The 21755-nt window shown below is 47.5% G+C and overlaps 2 protein-coding genes across 4 annotated transcripts in view; one reads left to right on the plus strand and one right to left on the minus strand.

The window, feature by feature from the left end:
* Positions 1–336: 336 nt before the first annotated feature.
* PBDC1 (polysaccharide biosynthesis domain containing 1) lies at positions 337–10916 on the plus strand. Its single transcript, XM_063931825.1, has 6 exons — positions 337–443; positions 1051–1116; positions 3449–3508; positions 4124–4264; positions 4348–4459; positions 10467–10916. The coding sequence occupies exons 1-6, from the start codon at positions 402–404 to the stop codon at positions 10562–10564; spliced, it is 519 nt and encodes a 172-aa protein (XP_063787895.1). The 5' UTR covers positions 337–401; the 3' UTR covers positions 10565–10916.
* XPO7 (exportin 7) overlaps positions 10711–21755 on the minus strand; it is a 144210-nt gene continuing 133165 nt past the window's right edge. For all 3 annotated transcript variants that reach the window (XM_063931824.1, XM_063931822.1, XM_063931823.1), the window contains one exon: positions 10711–14743. In XM_063931824.1, coding sequence (XP_063787894.1) covers positions 14650–14743 — 94 coding nt within the window. In that variant the 3' untranslated portion in view covers positions 10711–14649. The remainder of the gene's footprint in view (positions 14744–21755) is intronic.

Consider the following 21755-nt stretch of genomic DNA (forward strand, 5'->3'; position numbering starts at 1 on the left):
TCTGTTCCATACATGCAACATTATAGACAATTTGTTCTGCTGCACTGAGACTATGCTACATTTGCACACAATTTGCGATAATCGCAGCCGGCCTGCAGTGAGGTGCGCACAGGAACACACTGACTACTACTCCCGCTTCTGGCAACCAACCAGATCCTGACGTGAAACGCACGTAGTTGTAGCGCCTCCCTAGCTGGCTAAACCTTCCTACAGGAGAGGTTCTGCCACACGCAACATGGTTTCCGTCCCGGCCGGCTCCCTAATCCAGGACCGCTGCCTGTTGTCATCTGCTGCGCATGCGTCACGCCGTGCCTTAATAAAAATGGCTTGACAGGCTTCACAGGAAACGGAAGTAAACGGCTACCGTGGTGGGTGCGTTCTAGAGTTGAAAGGTTGATAAGATGGCTGCACCGACAGGAGGCATAGGGGGCCTGAGCTCTCTGGTGAGAGTCCTAAAAAATATTAATTTGTGGTACAGTAATCTATGTCCGCCAGGACCTTCTGTCTATCTAGCTACATACAGCATATAATGCACTATTGCTGTCTGTTTCCACATGGTAACGTATGCCTCTGCATATAGTCATGGGAGTCACAGTATAATGGGCTGATATATGCTGTCACTATATAATGGGGGATACATCACATAGGGCTGATATATGCTGTCACTATATAATGGGGGATACATCACATAGGGCTGATATGCTGTCACTATATAATTGGGGGGGGGGCAATTATTACGGGATATATACACTTTCTTGGAGCTCAGGTTGGGGGTGATGCTGATTTCTGGCCTCCTCGTTAGAGACAGGACTACAGATAATCCTTACAGGACATACACAGCGCTGCCACCTTATTAAAGGTAAATATGTGTTTCTTGATCACAAATGCAGGTGTATACCTATATAGAAAAATAACTCTCCGTGCATAAGTATAATGAAAAGGAATTGGCCATTCGGTTAGGAGAGTGCTGGTATTTCCATCTCCCTGCCATGGCTGTGCTGCTACAGCTGTAATAGGCAGAGTGTATTGTAACTTCTCTTCCTTTTCCAGGGAGCAGCAGAAGCCCTGTCTGTGGCTGAGGCGCTGTCCCTTCCTGCAGAGGCCTATGGCAATGATGTAAGTATGGCTAAATAAGTTACGCTGGGCATACACAGTCAGAGCGACATTTTACATCCTGTAATCCAGCAGATATCACCACCAGACACTGTGACGGATCTCTGCGTATATGGCCACTATTTCTGTGTTCCTCCACTAGGGTGGAGACCATTCCCCATTTCTCCCATGTGAAGGAACAGGGGAAATGCCTGTTGGTTGGCTGTGCATACACTGCCCGATGTGGCTGACCTGCAACTCTGAAAATATCACATCAGACAGGCCTGCCGGACAATCCAGCGTGGCCGTCCAATTAGTATTTTTAGATCGATCACACAGGTTCACAGTACAGTTATGTAGATGATTTGCTGATATTAGGTGGATTGCCCAGATTGCATAATACATGCCCAGCATTAGTAGGGGTCCTCAGTGCCAGTCTTCAAGTACAACCCTCGGGTCATGTTTTGTAATTGTCTTTAATCATGCACAGGTGAGTTAATCTATGTTGCTGGGTCAGCAGTTATACCACCTGCTCCCACAGACAGAAATCGTGAAAACATGACCTGTTGTAGATCAGGGCCACTATCTTCAAGGGTCTCTTTAAAACTTGCATAGTATTAATATGCTGGTCACTACCCCTATGTTGGTTGTGTAGAATAATGGGGCTCCTCACTTTTGAGCGCCAGGACACATGGAGCATCAACAAGTACTGATACTAACCATCGCATCAGACCGACGGCCAATCGGGCCAGTGGTTGGACAATTTCTTTGTCCCAGACCTGCCTCGATTGGCCATACACATCATACGATTTAGTTAACGAGGGAATGATACTGTCCCTCCCTTCATTAATATGCACATCTTTGCATGCAACATCGTGCGGTTGGCTGGAAGATGGTGCAGGCAACCCATGGGAGTGCGCAATTGAGCGTACTACACCCGATTTGTCATGCCTTCTATTGGCCTGATGTGTACTCGCCTTTAAAATGCAAGGCAATGTTGCTTTGCAGAAATGCAGGCTTTGGATTGGTTGATATACACAAAGGGGTGGGGCCAGTGATGTCACATAAGACAGCCAGGATGAGATCCTATCAGGTGGAGGAGCATTGGCTGTCTGTAATGGAAGTAGAATAATACTACTTATTGGAGAGGATATGTGTTATGTGTTACCCAATGGAGAAAAGGATTCTTCACAGTAAGAGCAGTAAGGATTTGGAATTCTCTTCCAGAGAAGGTAGTAATGGTGGACACAATAAGTTTAAAAATGGATTGGATAAATTCCTAGCTGAAAAAAATATCCAGGGATACAGCATTTAATTAATATTTAAAGAAAAAAAAAAAAAAATTAATAAAATAATGTAATGTACAATAGGTTGAACTCGATGAACATTTGTCTTTTTTTCAACCTCAACAACTATGTAACTATGGTGATTGGGACATTTAATGCAGAATAAGAAACCCTCCAATCAAACTACATACAAGTTTCTCAAGGGCTTCATAAGAATGTATCTGTCCAACCATGAGTTGCTCACTTGTAAAAGCTTTGTGTGATTACCAATAAGCTATACCTAATGTTTACTCTTTTGTACCAGTAGTTATATTCTAGCAGTATTTTAATTACTGAAACATATATAAACGCTTACTGACATGCTTTACCAGCGCACACAATGGGAAATAATATTGTAATGTCAAAACTGGGCAAAAGTAGAATTCCCAGATTCCATCAGTACTTCCCTGACTCCGATGAGCCCTCCCCTGTCTGTCCCTTGCTCCACACATGGAAAGTTGTTGCTTCCAACCTTTTGCAATGTGACACCTTTAAATTAATATTTTAAAAGGCCCAAATCAGATGGGATGTGATAGGACAGAACGGAATGTCCGCACGGCTGACATTAGCATAAGTAAGGACCTCAACCAGCCCAGGAATCAGATGTTATATTTTACACTGCGCCTGTATTCCCGAATACATCAGATCCAGTTGTTGTGGAAATAAGCAGGTGGATTGCAGCATGGTGATAGCCCTACATAACTCTTATCACCATAGCCTGGAAGTCTTCCCCCTGTCCAGTAAATTCAGGCGAGCAGGTCTGTATTTGTGCTGAGGCCTTATCTTCAGTAGAAAAATCTATAGTAATGTACCAATATATTCCACAATATGCATTTATTTACCTAGATGTGACCAAGGCAGAATTTCTCTTCAGTCAGTAGGAGGAAGTGGTGATAACGTTCTTCCCCATTGTGTAACTGTAGTCAATTATGTAACCTCTGGAATTTATACATTAGCCTCCCCTTCCAGCTTGAGTGTAATAGTGTAGGTGCACATGGTGACTGGCTGACTGTTCCTTCCTTTCTTTGTAGCCCAATGTGGAGATGGTTTGGGCCATGAAGGCGTATCAGCATGCAGAGGTGTACTTTAATGTAAGTCGGGAGGCTGGGTATAGAGAGATAGTGTATTGTGCTATAGGGCAGTGTTTCTCAACTCCAGTCCTCAGGAACCCCTAACAGTGCATGTTTTCCAGATCTCCCAGTTGGTGTAGAAGTGTATTCAGTATTGAGTGGTACATGTTAAGATCCACAGCTGGTGCTATATATTCCACTTGGGTTAGTATGGTTGGTGTATATGCCTCACAGCACTGAGGTCATGGGTTCGATTCCCACCATGGCCCTAACTGTGTGGAGTTTGTATATTCTCCTCGTACTTGCGTGGGTTTCCTCCAGGTACTCCCACAATCCAAAAAATATACTGGTAGGTTAATTGGCTCCCAACAAAAATTAACCCTAGTGTGAATGTGTGCGTGTACATGTGGTAGGGAATATAGATTGTAAGCTCCACTGGGGCAGGGACTGATGTGAATGGGCAAATATTCTCTGTACAGCGCTGTGGAATATGTGTGCGCCATATAAATAACTGGTAATAATAATAAGAGATCTGTTATGCATGCACATGTATGGGTCCCTGAGGGCTGGAGTTGGGGACACACTGCTGTGGAGAGTTGACGCATACTTATAGTGCCCCTAACTCCTCTCCATTAGCTTATATCCTCCGTGGACCCTCACCTCCTCAAACTGACCCGCTCAGATGATCTCATTTACACCGCATTTCGAGGAAAATTTCCCCAGCTCCGTATTGATGTTCTGGATCCTGAAGATCTAAAGTCCCCAGCAGCCAAAGAGGTAAAGTGTGTAGTAAAGAGTGACCTTTACTTCTCTACATTTCATACAACACTGCCTTCACACAGTCTTTACTTCCTTGGCAGGAATGGCGTCCGTTCTGTATGCAGTTTGAGAGTCAAGTTGAAGATTTTAATTATGGCACCTTGTTAAGGCTGGATAGCAGCAAAGAGTATTCTGAGGAAAACACCATCTTCTGTGAGTGTCTGTAGGAAAACCTGTAAACTCTGTGTATATACATATTTATTTCTTCCAACATTGTAAAATGTGTCAAAGTGGTGGTTTGGAAAATGACAGTGACACCGCCATGCTGCACGTCTGTTCCTCCTCCTCCCTTTAGCTGCATGCCTAGGGGATGACCGCCTGCCTTTGCGGTACAGACTTCACTTACCCTGATGGCACAATCACCAAGATGCCTGATGGATATCGCCTATCTTCGGTGTACTTTGTCAAAGCATTTGGCAGCGCTGTAATAGGTCCTTTTACTCTAAGAGCGAGGGGAAATAATAAGATTTTACTCACCGGTAAATCTATTTCTCGTAGTCCGTAGTGGATGCTGGGACTCCGTAAGGACCATGGGGATTAGCGGCTCCGCAGGAGACTGGGCACAACTAAAGAAAGCTTTAGGACTACCTGGTGTGCACTGGCTCCTCCCACTAAGACCCTCCTCCAGACCTCAGTTAGGATACTGTGCCCGGAAGAGCTGACACAAATAGGAAGGATTTTGAATCCCGGGTAAGACTCATACCAGCCACACCAATCACACCGTATAACTCGTGATACTATACCCAGTTAACAGTATGAAATATAACTGAGCCTCTCAACAGATGGCTCAACAATAACCCTTTAGTTAGGCAATAACTATAAACAAGTATTGCAGACAATCCGTACTTGGGATGGGCACCCAGCATCCACTACGGACTACGAGAAATAGATTTACTGGTGAGTAAAATCTTATTTTCTCTGACGTCCTAAGTGGATGCTGGGACTCCGTAAGGACCATGGGGATTATACCAAAGCTCCAAAACGGGCGGGAGAGTGCGGATGACTCTGCAGCACCGAATGAGCAAACTCTAGGTCCTCCTCAGCCAGGGTATCAAACTTGTAGACTGTTGCAAAATTGTTTGAACCCGACCAAGTAACAGCTCGGCAAAGTTGTAAAGCAGAGACCCCTCGGGCAGCCGCCCAAGAAGAGCCCACTTTCCTCGTGGAATGGGCTTTTACAGATTTAGGGTGCGGCAGTCCAGCCGCAGCATGTGCAAGTTGAATCGTGCTACAGATCCAGCGAGCAATAGTCTGCTTAGAAGCAGGAGCACCCAGCTTGTTGGGTGCATACAGGATAAATAGCGAGTCAGTTTTCCTGACTCCAGCCGTCCTGGAAACATATACTTTTCAGGGCCCTGACTACGTCCAGTAACTTGGAATCCTCCAAGTCCCAAGTAGCCGCAGGCACCACAATAGGTTGGTTCACACGAAAAACTGATACCACCTTAGGAAGGAATTGGGAACGAGTCCTCAATTCCGCCTTATCCATATAAAATACAGATAAGGGCTTTTGTATGACAAAGCCGCCAATTCTGATACACGCCTGGCCGACGCCACGGCCCACAGCATGACCACTTTCCACGTGAGGTATTGTAGCTCCACGGATTTAAGTGGCTCAACCCAATGCGACTTCAGGAAATCCAACACCACGTTGAGATCCCACGGTGCCACTTGAGGCACAAACGGGGGCTGACTATGCAGCACTCCCTTCACAAAAGTCCAAACTTCTAGTTCAGTTCTATTTTGGAAGAAAATCGATAGAGCCGAAATCTGGACCTTCATGGAACCCAATTTTAGGCCCATAGTCACCTCTGACTGTAGGAAGTGCAGAAATCGACCTAGCTGAAATCTCTCCTTTGGGGCCTTCCTGGCCTCACAGCACGCAACATATTTACACCATATGCGGTGTTAATGGTTTGCGTTCACTTCTTTCCTAGCTTTAAATAGCGTAGGGATAACTTCCTCCGGAATGCCCTTTTCCTTCAGGATCCGGCGTTCAACCGCCATGCCGTCAAACGCAGCCGCGGTACGTCTTGGAACAGACAGGCCCCCTGCTGCATCAGGTCCTGTCTGAGCGGCAGAGGCCATGGGTCCTCTGAGATCATTTCTTGGAGTTCTGGTTACCAAGCTCTTCTTGGCCAACCCGGAACAATGAGTATAGTTCTTACTCCTCTCCTTCTTATTATTCTCATTACCCTGGGTAAGAGAGGCAGAGAAGGGAACACATACACCGACTGGTACACCCACGGTGTTACCAGAGCGTCCACAGCTATCGCCTGAGGGTCCCTTGACCTGGCGCAATATCTTTGTAGCTTTTTGTTGAGGCGGGACGCCATCATGTCCACCTGTGGCCTTTCCCAACGGTGTACAATCATTTGGAAAACTTCTGGCTGAAGTCCCCACTCTCCCGGGTGGAGGTCGTGTCTTCTGAGAAAGTCTGCTTCTCAGTTGTCCACTCTGGGAATGAACACTGCTGACAGTGCTAACACATGATTTTCCACCCATCGGAGAATCCTTGTGGCTTCTGCAATCGCCATCCTGCTTCTTGTGCCGCCCTGTCGGTTTACATGAGCGACCGCCGTGATGTTGTCTGACTGGATCAGCACCGGCCGGTGTTGAAGCAGGGGTCTAGCCTGACTTAGGGCATTGTAAATGGCCCTTAGTTCCAAAATATTTATGTGTAGGGAAGTCTCCTGACTTTGCCATAGCCTTGGAAGTTTCTTCCCTGTGTGACTGCCCCCCAGCCTCGAAGGCTGGCATCCGTGGTCACCAGGACCCAGTCCTGTATGCCGAATCTGCGGCCCCCTAGAAGATGAGCACTCTGCAGCCACCACAACAGCGACACCCTGGCCCTTGGAGACAGGGTTATCCGCCGATGCATCTGAAGATGCGACCCGGACCACTTGTCCAACAGATCCCACTGGAAAATCCTTGCATGGGACCTGGCGAATGGAATTTCTTCGTAAGAAGCTACCATCCTTCCCAGGGCTCGCGTGCATTGATGCACCGACACCTGTATACGTATTAGGAGGTCTCTGTCTAGAGACGACAACTCCTTGGACTTCTCCTCCGGGAGAAACCCTTTTTATCCTGTTCTGTGTCCAGAACCATACCCAGGAACAGTAGACGCGTCGTAGGAACCAGCTGCGACTTTGGAATATTCAGAATCCAGCCGTGCTGTTGTAGCACTTCCCGAGATAGTGCTACTCCGCCGAACAACTGCTCCCTGGACCTCGCCTTTATAAGGAGATCGTCCAAGTACGGGATAATTATTTCGGCCATTACCTTGGTAAATACCTCGGTGCCGGGGACAGACCAACGGCAACGTCTGGAATTGGTAATGACAATCCTGTACCACAATTTTGAGGTACTCCTGGTGAAGAGGGTAAATAGGGACATGCAGGTAAGCATCCTTGATGTCCAGTGATACCATGAAATTCTCCAGGCTTGCAATAATCGCCCTGAGCGATTCCATTTTGAACTTGAACCTTCGTATATAAGTGTTCAAGGCTTTCAATTTTAGAATGGGTCTCACCGAACCGTCTGGTTTCGGTACCACAACATTTTGGAATAGTAACCCCGGCCTTGTTGAAGGAGGGGTACCTTGATTTCACCTGCTGGAAGTACAGCTTGTGAATTGCCGCCAGTACTACCTTTCTCCGAGGGCAGCAGGCAAGGCTGATGTGAGGTAACGGCGAGGGGGAGTCGCCTCGAACTCCAGCCTGTATCCCTGTGATACTATTTGCAGAACCTAGGGATCCACCTGTGGGCAAGCCCACTGGTCCCTGAAGTTCCCGAGACGCGCCCCTACCGCACCTGTCTCCACCTGTGGAGCCCCAACGTCATGCGGTGGACTCAGAGGAAGCGGGGGAAGATTTTTGATCCTGGGAACTGGCTGCTGGTGCAGCTTTTTCCTTCTTCCCTTGACCCGCTTGCTTTTCTGAAGCCGAAAGGACTGTACCTGAAAGTACAGTGCTTTCTTAGGCTGTGAGGAAACCTGAGGTAAAATTTTTTCTTCCCAGCTGTTGCTGTGGATACAAGGTCCCAGAGACCATCCCCAAACAATTCCTCACCCTTATAAGGCAGAATCTCCAAGTGCCTTTTATAGGCAGCATCACCTGTCCACTGCCGGGTTTCTAATACCCTCCTGGCAGAATGGACATTGCATTAATTCTGGATGCCAGCCGGCAAATATCCCTCTGTGCATCCTTTATATCTAAGACGACGTCTTTAATATGCTCTATGTTAGCAAACTATTATCCCTGTCTTAGAGTATTAATATTATCTGATTGGGTATCAGACCACGCTGCAGCAGCACTATTTATGCTGAGGCAATTGCAGGTCTCAGTATATAACCTGAGTGTGTATATACAGACTTCAGGATAGCCTCCTGCTTTTTATCAGCAGGCTCCTTCAAGGTGGCCGTATCCTAAGACGGCAGTGCCACCTTTTTTGACAAACGTGTGAGCGCCTTATCCACCCTAAGGGATATCTCCCAACGTGACCTATCCTCTGGCGGGAAAGGGTACGCCATCAGTAACTTTTTAGAAATTACCAGTTTCTTATCGGGGGAACCCACACTACTTTACACACTTCATTCATTCATCTGATGGGGGAACAAAACACTGGCTGCTTTTTCTCCCCAAAAATAAAACCCCTTTTATGTGGTACTTGGGTTCATGTCAGAAATGCGTAACACATTTTTCATTGCCGAGATCATGTAACGGATGTTCCTAGTGGATTGTGTATATGTCTCAACCTCGTCGACACTGGAGTCAGACTCCGTGTCGACATCTGTGTCTGCCATCTGAGGTAACGGGCGCTTTTTTGAGCCCCTGATGGCCTTTGAGACGCCTGGGCAGGTGCGGGCTGAGAAGCCGGCTGTCCCACAGCTGTTTTACGTCATCCAGCCTTCTATGTAAGGAGTTGACATTGTCGGTTAATACCTTCCACCTATCCATCCACTCTGGTGTCGGCCCCACAGGGGGCGACATCCCATTTATCGGCCTCTGCTCCACCTCCTCGTAACCTTCCTCATCCCACATGTCGACACAGCCGTACCGACACACTGCACACACACAGGGAATGCTCTGACTGAGGACAGGACCCCACAAAGTCCTTTGGGGAGACAGAGAGAGAGTATGCCAGCACACACCAGAGCGCTATATAATACAGGGATTAACACTATAACAGTGATTTTTCCTCCAATAGCTGCTTGTATAAACAATATTGTGCCTAAATTTAGTGCCCTTCCTCTCTTTTTAACCCTTTGAGCCTGAAAACTACAGGGGAGAGCCTGGGGAGCTGTCTTCCAGCTGCACTGTGAAGAGAAAATGAGGGAGATAGCTCTGCCCCTTTTTCGTGGACTTTTCTCCCGCTTTTTAATGGATTCTGGCAGGGGTATTTATCACATATATAGCCTCTAGGGCTATATATTGTGATATATTTGCCAGCCAAGGTGTTTTTATTGCTGCTCAGGGCGCCCCCCCCCCCGCTAATCCCCATGGTCCTTACGGAGTCCCAGCATCCACTTAGGACGTCAGAGAAATTGGCAGTAAGAGAACAGTTTTTATTGTTGTAGCATAGCCTTTCCTATAAACATTCTGCTCATCTCTGAATAACTGCACCTCAGGCCATAGAGGTGCTACTGGCAGTGATACTCCTAGATCAGTGGTTCTCAAACTCGGTCCTCAGCACCCCACACAGTGCATGTTTTGCAGGTAACCCAGCAGGTGCACAGGTGAATTAATTACACATTTTTAAAGGTCCACAGGTGGAGTTAACTATTTCACTTGCGCTTCTGTGAGGAGACCTGCAAAACATGCACTGTGTGGAGGACCGAGTTTGAGAACCTGTGCCCTAGATTGATGATAGCTGCATGGTGACGGGTAACATGCAAAGTAATTTAACTTCTTACCACATGACAGCTAGGGGCTGATTGGCTGAAGCATCATTTATCATATGCAATGAGTTTCATCATCCACGCATTGATAAAGCTGCACCTCAGTCCTCTGCTAGGGGCCGGACAATCCTAGGTCATATGCACAGGAAAATGTGGCCCTGGGGCCTGCTCCTGCCCACAGCTATATAAGATCAGAGCTATGTGCACGGCTGGTATCCACACAGTTGTAATTTTATTGTTTTTCTCTTTGCCTTCTAGCGACCAGGATCCAGTTCTACGCCATAGAAATTGCACGTAACAGGGAAGGATACAATGATGTAATTTTCCATCACAGGTCGACAGAAGCAACCAAATGAGACAATCTGCAGTTATTGGCACGGCACAGACCATGACACTGGGGAGTGACAGTGGTTTAATGACAGGCAACTGGGGCCAGTGTCGCGCAGCTAATGTCCTCATATAATGAGCAGAGCTATCTTTTGACCATGTATGACAGTACCAGTTAACAAACAATTCAATTTTATTTTCTGCAGATACCACTATACACTCATTTGGCAAACAGTAAAATACCCAGAATTCATTGCTGCCACAACAGACTTTAAAACCGCTTCAGACCTAACAAGTGCTGACAGAGTATTTGACACCTGTGGTGTGGGGTTTTTCTTTTATTTTGGTAATTTTAATAAAATGCATGTATATTTACAAATATGTCATAGATCCACCTGTGCTTTTATAGTTGCCTCAATCCTGGATAGACCTCTACAACTGTACAAGGGCAGTGTTCGAAATCTGCTCATTCAGTGACAGAACGTTAATAAATTACTGTCTCCTACTTGATAGTGATGCCTGCTGTGGAACTGAAGGGACATGTGCCGAGAGCAGGGCCGGGTGATTGGTAAAAGACTTCAGACCTTGTTGTATGATAGGAAGCCAGACTTCCTTAGCAAGCATTACAGTGCAGGTTTTCTGAATTTCCTTCCTCACGGACTAGTTCATAATATACTATAACTACACACATGTAAAACTATAGTTTTAAAGATTAACAATATCTAGAAATGCTCCAATCATGCGTCTGGTGAAATATATCCCAGATCCATGAGACCACTGGTAATATCTTGCTACAACAAGGAAATACTTAGTGCATGGCTTTTTCAAAATATATAAAGAGAGGGGTGAGAAATACTAGTTAAAAGATTTGTTACGCCTTACATACTTTTTGGTATTTTTGTTTTTAATGCCACTATGTTTTAGACCCCAGAAAAGATTATTTTTGATCATTACACCTCCGGCTTATCTAGTTCATTTGTTTTATATACATTATAAGCAGAGTATGTATTATTACCAGAATAATGATTCCCCTCCCTCCCCGCCCCCAACATCCACGGTTCCTTCCCAGTACCCCAGACCCAATGCCATTACCAGTGTGTTTGCAGATGCCAATAAGATCCCTGTGCTCTAAGGTATAGTTCCAGTACAACACCCCCTCAAATCTTCAATAACATTCGCTCCTAATTTGTGGTGCACCCAGCGGCTAATCGAATTACCCCCAGAATGTCCATTTAACAGATTGAGGTGCTCATCCCATAAAAAGGAAATTCTGGGGGAGTTATTCAATTAGCTGCCGGGTTTACATTGTGGCTAAAACGCAGGGAAAGGCTTTTTAGTTAAATTGCCTAAAAATCTGGGGTTCACACGCAGAAACCCACTGCTACTGCAATATCTGCAGAATCAGTGGGGTTTCCCCAAGCACAAACCTCCATTTTTTTTTTCTATTTTCTCACAGACTTTACGCAAGGTTCAGTCCAAGATCAAGTAATCCCCACTAATTGCATTGATCAGGTGCAGTAACTGAATATCCCCCTTAAGCAGGAGTTTCCAATAAATTCTGTAACCAGGCTGCTGAGCTAAAAATAATATAAATGGTCTGCTGTGGGTTTTAGGTTCACATTATATGATTTGCAAATGTCTCATTTAATGAAGATATTGGTGTATTTAAAAGTTTCTAAGCTCCTGAATAGTTCTTCCATCTCTTTTGCAGTACTTTATTACTGTATAACCTGCAGACAGCACACGTCATCCCAGCAATGCTCACCCACTGTTTTATTTGGCCTAAATGTAATAGTAAATTTGCATTAATCAGTAGGAATCCCAGAATATATCCCCCTACCTCCACATGTGTTGCGGTAGATATAGCATTAGTGTATGACCCATTCATGGTGCATAGTGCTACCTAACCAGTCTGACTAGTTGCTTAGGAGGAGGTCACTGCAGACATGCTGTAGAGCCCTGATTCTGCATGTCTTCTAGCAGCACTACGCCCATCCAGCCCCAGGAGGGTGTGTTATATCAGGTAGACAGACAAAAGGTCAACACACGTTTTGTTTTTTTTTAACCAAATTTTGTCTATTTCATGTCCTTTGACCTCCATCAGTAGAAACGTAGACCCTTGCAGGCTTGCTTCGCTCACACGCTTCAGGCAATCATAGTCCACGTGGATAGTAAATCAAGCAAATGTTGTGAAAACATGTGTCGACCTTTTGAACCTGTCAACTTATTGACTGTCTATCTAGACAGTGCAGCTCTATCATCTGGGTACCTGCAGGAAAGGCCCATGCCATGCACTGGCAACAGGAGAGCAGGGTGCTCTCTTGTGGGCTACATCAAAAACATTCATGGAGGAATGGGATACAAAAAGAAGGCCAGAGCCATCAGGATGAGGATAGACGCACGGTCCACCTCTCATATACACAGATCCTGCTGCTGCGTGGTTTGCCCAATGCTATATATTCAGAATGACTCAGTTCAATAATAATTGGAGTAAAATGTTTTGAACTAAGCATTTTGGACACTGCTCGCTCTTTGAACCTGTTTAAGCCACAATGGGGATGGTCACATTATCTATAGAACGGTCTTATCTGTGAGTGTTAGAATGTCACTACCTGCGAGACCCCACAGGAACATCTACACCACTCTGCCTGCCAACAACAGGGATTGCCACAGGGCACCTGCCCTATACAAACAGATGTGTCAATAACCAGAGCCATGTCCTCATCACCAAGCGCCATTATCTGTGAATAATTAAAATGCGAATGGATTTTAATCACTCAGCAATTGCTGGATGAAGTACGAAATGTGTGAGCAGCTCTGGTGCCGTAGTGCTGAGCGATGGCAGGCGTGTAGTGGGGAATGTTAGATGTTCAGCTGCTGGGGACACCAGACAGTTTGTTGTCACCACCCCACTAAGACAATTCTTTAGATGGTAATGCTTATTAGCAACAATCCAAACAGCAGCCTGCATTCCACATCCAGACCAGTAACCAAGCACTAGACTCAGACAGGCTGGGCCTCCTAGTTACTGTTGATTACATGTTACCAGCTAGCTGGAGCTCAGATACGGGTTACCGGCTAGCTGCAGCCTGGAGCTCAGATACGGGTTACCGGCTAGCTGCAGCCTGGAGCTCAGATACGGGTTACCGGCTAGCTGCAGCCTGGAGCTCAGATACGGGTTACCGGCTAGCTGCAGCCTGGAGCTCAGATACGGGTTACCGGCTAGCTGCAGCCTGGAGCTCAGATACGGGTTACCGGCTAGCTGGAGCCTGGAGCTCAGATACAGGTTACCTATCTATGCAGCAGTCCTATCAAGTAACAGGTACATTACAGGCAGTAATTCTACTGTGGATCAAATCCATTTGTTAGGAGAAAAGCTGCAACTCCTATACAAGCACAATAACAACCCCCAACACAGTCCTAACAATACTGCACAGTTCTGTGAGATCCCTCCAGGTGTATTGAGGCAACTACTGGTCACACTGTGGACTATAAGCACTTTGTTATAAACTACTGGTCTCCCAATACTTCAGTGTGGACATGTAAGTGCTGAACGGCGGCCTGGAATTATCTCTAGTTGCATCCACCTTGCGTCACAGATTCACCGAGAGAACGTTGTGCTGCTAATCATTCACCCTACAGTCAGAACAGCAGTGAGAGGGGCTGCCTCCCCCAGCATAGAGCATTAATACAAAATGTCCTTGCAGAACCTTTACACCCTTTCAAAGCAGCCTCTGCAGCACCTCCAACTAACAATGCACTGCCCATCCTCCATACATCCACGCTCGTGGGGATGGGAAATCTGTGGAAGGGGAAGGGTGGTTTTACTGGTCACTCAAAAGGACACATACATACATATATATAATTTTATATATATATATATAATTGTAATTTTCAATAGGGCTCAGTCCAGGTGAACAGGTGTCTCTCACATTCGCTCATAAGCACCCCACCTGCCTCCGCTCTGTGGAAAGGGGGGAGGGGGCAGAGATCCACTCGCCATATTTTTCCCCTATCCGTAGAAAGAATTCAAAACATTACCAAAAAATGTGCAGGGTTTTGTACAAGGAGAGGAAGATGGTGGGGAGAGGATGGTGGAAGGTGTGGGGAGAGGTCAGCTCATCATCTCGTTACTGTTGGGGCCGCAGGCTGAGTTTTTCATTGAGTCGTTGACTTCTCGTCGAAAGGCGGAGAGATTTTGCGTGAACCTGTGAAGGGGAGAAGCGACAGGTGTAAGGCAGGGCTGTGAGCTCGTGCTCAAAACAATGTCTACAACTCCTGGCAACTTGGAGCATGACTCCAAAACCAATCATTATAGGAAATGCTCATACAACCATTTGACAGATGATGGAACGAATGTAATCCAGTCTGTGCCCTGAAAAGCCTGATGTGTCCAATGAATGGAGCCAAAATAGATCGAGCTCTAATGGGCCCTACACACTGGCCGACATCACTGCACGATATGAACGATCTCGTTCATTAATGAACGAGATAACGTTCATATCGTGCAGTGTGGAGGCAGCAGTGATGAACGATGCACGGCCCCGCGCTCGTTCATCGCTGGTGCCATGTCGGCTGTGCATGCAGGCCAATATGGACGAGATCGTCCATATTTGCCTGCACGTCTACGGAGCCGGGTGACGGGGGGAGTGAAGAAACTTCACTCCCCCCGTCACTGCCCCCCCCGCCAACGGGTCGGCCGTCGGTCACCTCGGTGGCCAATCGCGTAATGTGTAGGGCCTATTTGTGTGTGAGCAGATGAAGATCATTGATCACAGATATGAGACAAAGCTAAGATCTGCTACGTCCAGTATCAGGAACACAGCTGTAGCCAGAAGTCTGCTTTCAGACCTTGGCTGAATCCGTGTTAAGAGTACATATCACACTAAGGCAGGCATGTCCAAACTGTGGCCCTCCAGCTGTTGTGAAACTACATATCCCAGCATGCCCTGACACAGTTTTGCTGTCACAGAATGCTAAAGCTGTGTCAAGGCATGCTGGGATGTGTAGTTTCTCAACAGCTGGAGGGCCGCAGTTTGGACATGCCTGCACTAAGGGATAGAAGCTTTACTTCTATAACACCTTGTAGAAAACACTGTACACTAGACTACCTTCTGTACACCCTACTGATCATGGGGCTGGCAAGACAGGAAAGTCGTATGGAAGAAGGCAGCCTTAGTTGGATCTGTAAAGCGTACTGTGCTCCCCGGCAGAGGGAACTCAATAGTCTTTCCTCACTATATATCTCAGTACAGAATGCACTATATGAAGTATACATATAAAAGTAAACCCAGTCAGAAAACACTACTTACCTAGGAACATCATTCAGGTTACAGGAGAGGTCCCTACTGCACCCTCCCTTCCCCCCCATCTGCCCGTACTAGCACTCTCAGTGGTTACTCCTGCCCCCTTTCTGATAGAAGGATCAGATTGGCTGGTACAGGAACCATCAGTATCTGCCATACTCTACTTAGTCCTGTCAACCCCATCTTTTTGAGGCAGCTTGTTGCCCACTGATGACACAGTGCCAGCAGGAGGTGGTGCAGCAACAAGCACAAGACTATACGGGATAGCGGCGCTTCAGGCCCCCAACTATGGAACTCATTGGGACTGGGTTGTACTACAATATAAAAAATAAGAATTTACTTACCGATAATTCTATTTCTCGTAGTCCGTAGTGGATGCTGGGGACTCCGTAAGGACCATGGGGAATAGCAGCTCCGCAGGAGACTGGGCACATCTAAAGAAAGCTTTAGGACTATCTGGTGTGCACTGGCTCCTCCCCCTATGACCCTCCTCCAAGCCTCAGTTAGGATACTGTGCCCGGACGAGCGTACACAATAAGGAAGGATTTTGAATCCCGGGTAAGACTCATACCAGCCACACCAATCACACTGTACAACTTGTGATCTGAACCCAGTTAACAGCATGATAACAGAGGAGCCTCTAGAAAAGATGGCTCACTACAGCAATAACCCGATTTTTTGGTAACAATAACTATGTACCAGTATTGCAGACAATCCGCACTTGGGATGGGCGCCCAGCATCCACTACGGACTACGAGAAATAGAATTATCGGTAAGTAAATTCTTATTTTCTCTAACGTCCTAAGTGGATGCTGGGGACTCCGTAAGGACCATGGGGATTATACCAAAGCTCCCAAACGGGCGGGAGAGTGCGGATGACTCTGCAGCACCAATTGAGAGAACTCCAGGTCCTCCTCAGCCAGGGTATCAATTTTGTAGAATTTTACAAACGTATTTGCTCCTGACCAAGTAGCTGCTCGGCAAAGTTGTAAAGCCGAGACCCCTCGGGCAGCCGCCCAAGATGAGCCCACCTTCCTTGTGGAGTGGGCATTTACAGATTTTTGGCTGTGGCAGGCCTGCCACAGAATGTGCAAGCTGAATTGTACTACAAATCCAACGAGCAATCGTCTGCTTAGAAGCAGGAGCACCCAGCTTGTTGGGTGCATACAGGATAAACAGCGAGTCAGATTTTCTGACTCCAGCCGTCCTGGAAACATATATTTTCAGGGCCCTGACAACGTCTAGCAACTTGGAGTCCTCCAAGTCCCTAGTAGCCGCAGGCACCACAATAGGTTGGTTCAGGTGAAACGCTGAAACCACCTTAGGGAGAAACTGAGGACGAGTCCTCAATTCCGCCCTGTCCGAATGGAAAATCAGATATGGGCTTTTACATGATAAAGCCGCCAATTCTGACACGCGCCTGGCCCAGGCCAGGGCCAACAGCATGACCACTTTCCATGTGAGATATTTTAACTCCACAGATTTAAGTGGTTCAAACCAATGTGACTTTTGGAACCCAAAAAACTACATTGAGATCCCAAAGTGCCACTGGAGGCACAAAAGGAGGCTGTATATGCAGTACCCCTTTTACAAACGTCTGAACTTCAGGGACTGAAGCTAGTTCTTTTTGGAAGAAAATTGACAGGGCCGAAATTTGAACCTTAATGGACCCCAATTTCAGGCCCATAGACACTCCTGTTTGCAGGAAATGTAGGAATCGACCCAGTTGAATTTCCTCCGTCGGGCCTTACTGGCCTCGCACCACGCAACATATTTTCGCCAAATGCGGTGATAATGTTTTGCGGTTACATCCTTCCTGGCTTTGATCAGGATAGGGATGACTTCATCCGGAATGCCTTTTTTCCTTCAGGATCCGGCGTTCAACCGCCATGCCGTCAAACGCAGCCGCGGTAAGTCTTGGAACAGACAGGGTCCTTGTTGGAGCAGGTCCCTTCTTAGAGGTAGAGGCCACGGATCCTCCGTGAGCATCTCTTGAAGTTCCGGTTACCAAGTCCTTCTTGGCCAATCCGGAGCCACGAATATAGTGCTTACTCCTCTCCATCTTATCAATCTCAGTACCTTGGGTATGAGAGGCAGAGGAGGGAACACATACACTGACTGGTACACCCACGGTGTTACCAGAGCGTCTACAGCTATTGCCTGAGGGTCCCTTGACCTGGCGCAATACCTGTCGAGTTTTTCCCAACGGTTTATAATCATGTGGAAGACTTCTGGGTGAAGTCCCCACTCTCCCAGGTGGAGGTTGTGCTGAGGAAGTCTGCTTCCCAGTTGTCCACTCCCGGAATGAATACTGCTGACAGTGCTATCACATGATTTTCCGCCCAGCGAAGAATCCTTGCAGCTTCTGCCATTGCCCTCCTGCTTCTTGTGCCACCCTGTCTGTTTACGTGGGTGACTGCCGTGATGTTGTCTGACTGGATCAACACCGGCTGACCTTGAAGCAGAGGTCTTGCTAAGCTTAGAGCATTGTAAATGGCCCTTAGCTTCAGGATATTTATGTGAAGTGATGTCTCCAGGCTTGACCATAAGCCCTGGATATTCCTTCCCTGTGTGACTGCTCCCCAGCCTCGCAGGCTGGCATCCGTGGTCACCAGGACCCAGTCCTGAATGCCGAATCTGCGGCCCTCTAGAAGATGAGCACTCTGCAACCACCACAGGAGGGACACCCTTGTCCTTGGTGACAGGGTTATCCGCTGATGCATCTGAAGATGCGACCCGGACCATTTGTCCAGCAGGTCCCACTGGAAAGTTCTTGCGTGGAATCTGCCGAATGGGATTGCTTCGTAGGAAGCCACCATTTTACCCAGAACCCTTGTGCATTGATGCACTGAGACTTGCTCGGTTTTAGGAGGTTCCTGACTAGCTCGGATAACTCCCTGTCTTTCCCCTCCGGGAGAAACACCTTTTTCTGGACTGTGTCCAGGATCATCCCTAGGAACCGAAGACAAGTCGTCGGAACCAGCTGCGATTTTGGAATATTGAGAATCCAATCGTGCTGCCGCAACACTACCTGAGATAGTGCTACACCGACCTCCAACTGTTCCCTGGATCTTACCCTTATCAGGGAATCGTCCAAGTAAGGGATAACTAAAATTCCCTTCCTTCGAAGGAATATCATCATTTCGGCCATTACCTTGGTAAAGACCCGGGGTGCCGTGGACCATCCATACGGCAGCGTCTGAACTGATAGTGACAGTTCTGTACCATAAACCTGAGGTACCCTTGGTGAGAAGGGTAAATTTTGACATGAAGGTAAGCATCCTTGATGTCCCGAGACATCATGTAGTCCCCTTCTTCCAGGTTCGCAATCACTGCTCTGAGTGACTCAATCTTGAATTTGAACCTCTGTATGTAAGTGTTCAAAGATTTTAGATTTAGAATCGGTCTCACCGAGCCGTCCGGCTTCGGTACCACAACAGTGTGGAATAATACCCCGTGCCCTGTTGCAGGAGGGGTACCTTGATTATCACCTGCTGGGAATACAGCTTGTGAATGGCTTCCAAAACTGTCTCCCTGTCAGAAGGAGACATCGGTAAAGCCGACTTTAGGAAAACGGCGAGGGGGAGACGTCTCGAATTCTAATTTGTACCCCTGAGATATCACCTGAAGGATCCAGGGGTCTACTTGCGAGTGAGCCCACTGCGCGCTGAAATTCATTGAGACGGGCCCCCCACCGTGCCTGATTCTGCTTGTAAAGCCCCAGCGTCATACTGAGGGCTTGGCAGAGGCGGGAGAGGGTTTCTGTTCCTGGGAACTGGCTGATTTCTGCAGCCTTTTTCCTCTCCCTCTGTCACGGGGCAGAAATGAGGAACATTTTGCCCGCTTGTCCACGAAAAGACTGCGCCTGATAATACGGCGTCTTCTCATGTTGAGAGGCGACCTGGGGTACAAACGTGGATTTCCCAGCTGTTGCCGTCGCCACCAGGTCTGAAAGACCGACCCCAAATAACTCCTCCCCTTATTAAGGCAATACTTCCAAATGCCGTTTGGAATACGCATCACCTGACCACTGACGTGTCCATAACCCTCTACTGGTAGAAATGGACAACGCACTTAGACTTGATGCCAGTCGGCAAATATTCCGCTGTGCATCACGCATATATAGAAATGCATCTTTTAAATGCTCTATAGGCAAAAATATACTGTCCCTATCTAGGGTATCAATATTTTCAGTCAGGGAATCCGACCACGCCAACCCAGCACTGCACATCCAGGCTGAGGCGATTGCTGGTCGCAGTATAACACCAGTATGTGTGTAAATACATTTTAGGATACCCTCCTGCTTTCTATCAGCAGGATCCTTAAGGGCGGCCATCTCACTAGAGGGTAGAGCCCTTACAAGCGTGTGAGCGCTTTATCCACCCTAGGGGGTGTTTCCCAACGCACCCTAACCTCTGGCGGGAAAGGATATAATGCCAATAACATTTTAGAAATTATCAGTTGTTATCGGGGGAAAACCACGCATCATCACACACCTCATTTAATTTCTCAGATTCAGGAAAACTACAGGTAGTTTTTCCTCACCGAACATAATACCCCTTTTTGGTGGTACTCGTATTATCAGAAATGTGTAAAACATTTTTCATTGCCTCAATCATGTAACGTGTGGCCCTACTGGAAGTCACATTTGTCTCTTCACCGTCGACACTGGAGTCAGTATCCGTGTCGGCATCTATATCTGCCATCTGAGGTAACGGGCGCTTTAGAGCCCCTGACGGCCTATGAGACGTCTGGACAGGCACAAGCTGAGTAGCCGGCTGTCTCATGTCAACCACTGTCTTTTATACAGAGCTGACACTGTCACGTAATTCCTTCCAACAGTTCATCCACTCAGGTGTCGACCCCCTAGGGCAGGGGTGTCAAACTCAAATTTATCGGGGGCCGCATCAGCAGTTTGGTCCCCATCAAAGGGCCGGTTGTATCTGTAGGTCTATCCAAAATTTACCGCTCCACCTGCCTTATATGTGCCCAGCCATCTGCCCCCTTTTAAAGTGCCCAGCCATGTGCCCCCTTTTATAGTGCCCAGCCATGTGCCCCCTTTTATAGTGCACAGGTCCCCATTTTACACATTGCGGCAGGCACAGGTCCCCATTTTACACATTGCGGCAGGCACAGGTCCCCATTTTACACATAGCGGCAGGTACAGGTCCCCATTTTACACATTGTGGCAGGCACAGGTCCCCATTTTACACATTGTGGCAGGCACAGGTCCCCATTTTACACATAGCGGCAGGTACAGGTCCCCATTTTACACATTGTGGCAGGCACAGGTCCCCATTTTACACATTGTGGCAGGCACAGGTCCCCATTTTACACATAGCGGCAGGTACAGGTCCCCATTTTACACATTGTGGCAGGCACAGGTCCCCATTTTACACATTGCGGCAGGCACAGGTCCCCATTTTACACATTGCGGCAGGCACAGGTCCCCATTTTACACATTGCGGCAGGCACAGGTCCCCATTTTACACATAGTGGCAGGTACAGGTCCCCATTTTACACATTGTGGCAGGCACAGGTCCCCATTTTACACATTGTGGCAGGCACAGGTCCCCATTTTACACATAGCGGCAGGCACAGGTCCCCATTTTACACATAGCGGCAGGTACAGGTCCCCATTTTACACATAGCGGCAGGTACAGGTCCCCATTTTACACATTGTGGCAGGTGGTGGAAGGAGGGAGAGAGAGAGAAAGAGAGGAAGGGAGAGGGGCTGACTTACATTTGAAGCGGTTCTCGCCGCTCTTCAGCCGCCTCTCCCTCCTCGTCTGCGCGGCTCCCTTCTCCCTCCTCCGACGGGGTTTCGTTGAATGACGCGTTTGCGCCGTGACGTCACGACGCAATCGCGTCATTCCGCGAAACCCCGCCCCCCCCGAGCTGGGCACTCGGGAGA

Source organism: Pseudophryne corroboree, chromosome 6 (assembly GCF_028390025.1).
Source record: "Pseudophryne corroboree isolate aPseCor3 chromosome 6, aPseCor3.hap2, whole genome shotgun sequence".
Classification (NCBI taxonomy): Eukaryota; Metazoa; Chordata; class Amphibia; order Anura; family Myobatrachidae; genus Pseudophryne; species Pseudophryne corroboree.